General features: G+C 32.8%; 1 protein-coding gene across 1 annotated transcript; it reads right to left on the bottom strand.

The window, feature by feature from the left end:
• LOC141402509 (uncharacterized) lies at positions 1-1,849 on the bottom strand. Its single transcript, XM_073983988.1, has 2 exons — positions 1,399-1,849; positions 1-1,326 (listed from the first exon to the last, which is right to left on the bottom strand). Exons 1-2 carry the CDS (start codon positions 1,549-1,551, stop codon positions 814-816), a joined length of 666 nt encoding a protein of 221 aa, XP_073840089.1. The 5' UTR covers positions 1,552-1,849; the 3' UTR covers positions 1-813.

Genomic DNA, 1,849 nt, shown 5'->3' with positions numbered 1-1,849 from the left:
TTTTATACAGGTTATTTCCAGCCCAATGGGATTGTTTTTATTAGTAGTATACATACAGTTATAAGTCATACATACAAATAGTTTTTGTTTCTACAAACGTTTGTCAAAAAATTATCAAAAACATTCCAAAAAGTTGATTTATTTTAAAACGTATAATTGCTCTAAAAAAGTATAACTGTATACGTTTTTATGGAGAAAATTGTTGTTGTTGTTACTCAACAAAATAGAATGAACATAATGAATCATTGGTGACAGCGTCATTGTTTTAAAAGAAACCATTCAGAACAAATCCAGATTACTTTCTATTTCTGGCGATAACAAAAGTATCTCAAAATTATGACTTGTAATCTACGTCTGTATTAATTATTAGTATATATGTATGTCCCTGTGATTAATTTACATTTAATAACATACGACACTTTTTTCGAAGCGATTTTATTCTAGTTTTACGCAAAAACGTTAGTAAAACTATATTTCTAATATCAATTAGAAATGTGGATGTTTTCACTGGTTTAGTCTACTAAAAACACATACATACATATTTATATAATACACACAGATAGCGATGTACGACATTTACAATTTCAAATAATAACTACATGTTATGTTACAAACGTAAATTATATGGGAGATCTGATTCCGGAATTTTGTCATTACTTTTAAGAAAGGCTAAGTGAGGAATATTTGTAGCATTATCTCAGTTTGTTAGGTACTGTCGTTTGATTTAAAATGGAGCTGGACAAAAAGCACACACGAAATCATAATATTGTGTTCGTTTGATTTACAGCCCTCTTCTTATCCCCTCTGTGTAATTTACATATCGGTAGGAAGAATATCGGGTATCAAATATTTACATAACTCGGTTTCGTCATTGACAAATACGACCTTTTTTGCCGTATTGTCATCGATTAATTGACGTATTAGGGGCCAAACTGTGGAAAATAGGCCTGGAGAATTTATTATTAGACAGACACCCAGCCGTTCGGGATAGTGTCGTGACAGTAGCCATATCAAATTCTTAACCAACTGCATATCCAGGCAGTTCATATTAAATTCAGCCAAATCAAAAACAATGCAAAGTCTATCAGTTACTTCTTCAAAACACTTCTTGCAAGCTTCCTCTAGGCATTTTACAATGAACTTGGTCAACTCATCTATATCTCGTTCACTGTTATGATTCTTTGCTGGTATATATATTACAGGTCTCCCAATGCTGTCTCTATGCCTCAGTACCCTAGCCTTGTCTTTGAATTGCTCTAATGATGTGTTACTTTCCAAAGACTCCACACCGTACTGCTCCCGCCATTTGTTTGTCTTCAATATGGCCTACAATTAAAAATAAGCAATGACAAGCAATCACACTTAACATGGACATTAAAAATTTGGACAACTAATTACCTGAAAAGCATCATCAACTGTTTTGAATGCCCTTAAATAACGTTTGAGGGAGAAATCATTGTGGTACTGCTTGGGATCGGCTTGAGCAATTAAATTCATACGTTCCTTCAAGTCTTTTAAATCATTGGCATTAACAGGTGTTACTTCCTCCATATTGTTGATGACGAGTAACTTAATATTTCTTCGCGGTACTTATAGATCTTATCTTTCTCTTATCGTATAGAGATACAAAAACATAAAACTTTTTTTCCGAAAAAATTAATAATTTTTCTCTCCCTCTTCTTTGGAGATGGTATTTTGACAATATTTTTTCGATGATTGTAATCGAAAACGATTTTTTTATGAAAACACGTATGCGACTAATGCCATGTTCATACCAGTGCTTTAATTACGTTGTTCGCTCGCACAATTACGTATTCGAATTAACCCGGTCATACGACATCATGGTACA

This window comes from Musca autumnalis, unplaced genomic scaffold (genome assembly GCF_047663935.1).
Source record: "Musca autumnalis isolate F117 unplaced genomic scaffold, ASM4766393v1 scaffold_4, whole genome shotgun sequence".
NCBI lineage: Eukaryota > Metazoa > Arthropoda > Insecta > Diptera > Muscidae > Musca > Musca autumnalis.
The sequence above is the reverse complement of the archived record's forward strand: the minus strand, read 5'-3'. Positions and strand labels throughout refer to the sequence as shown.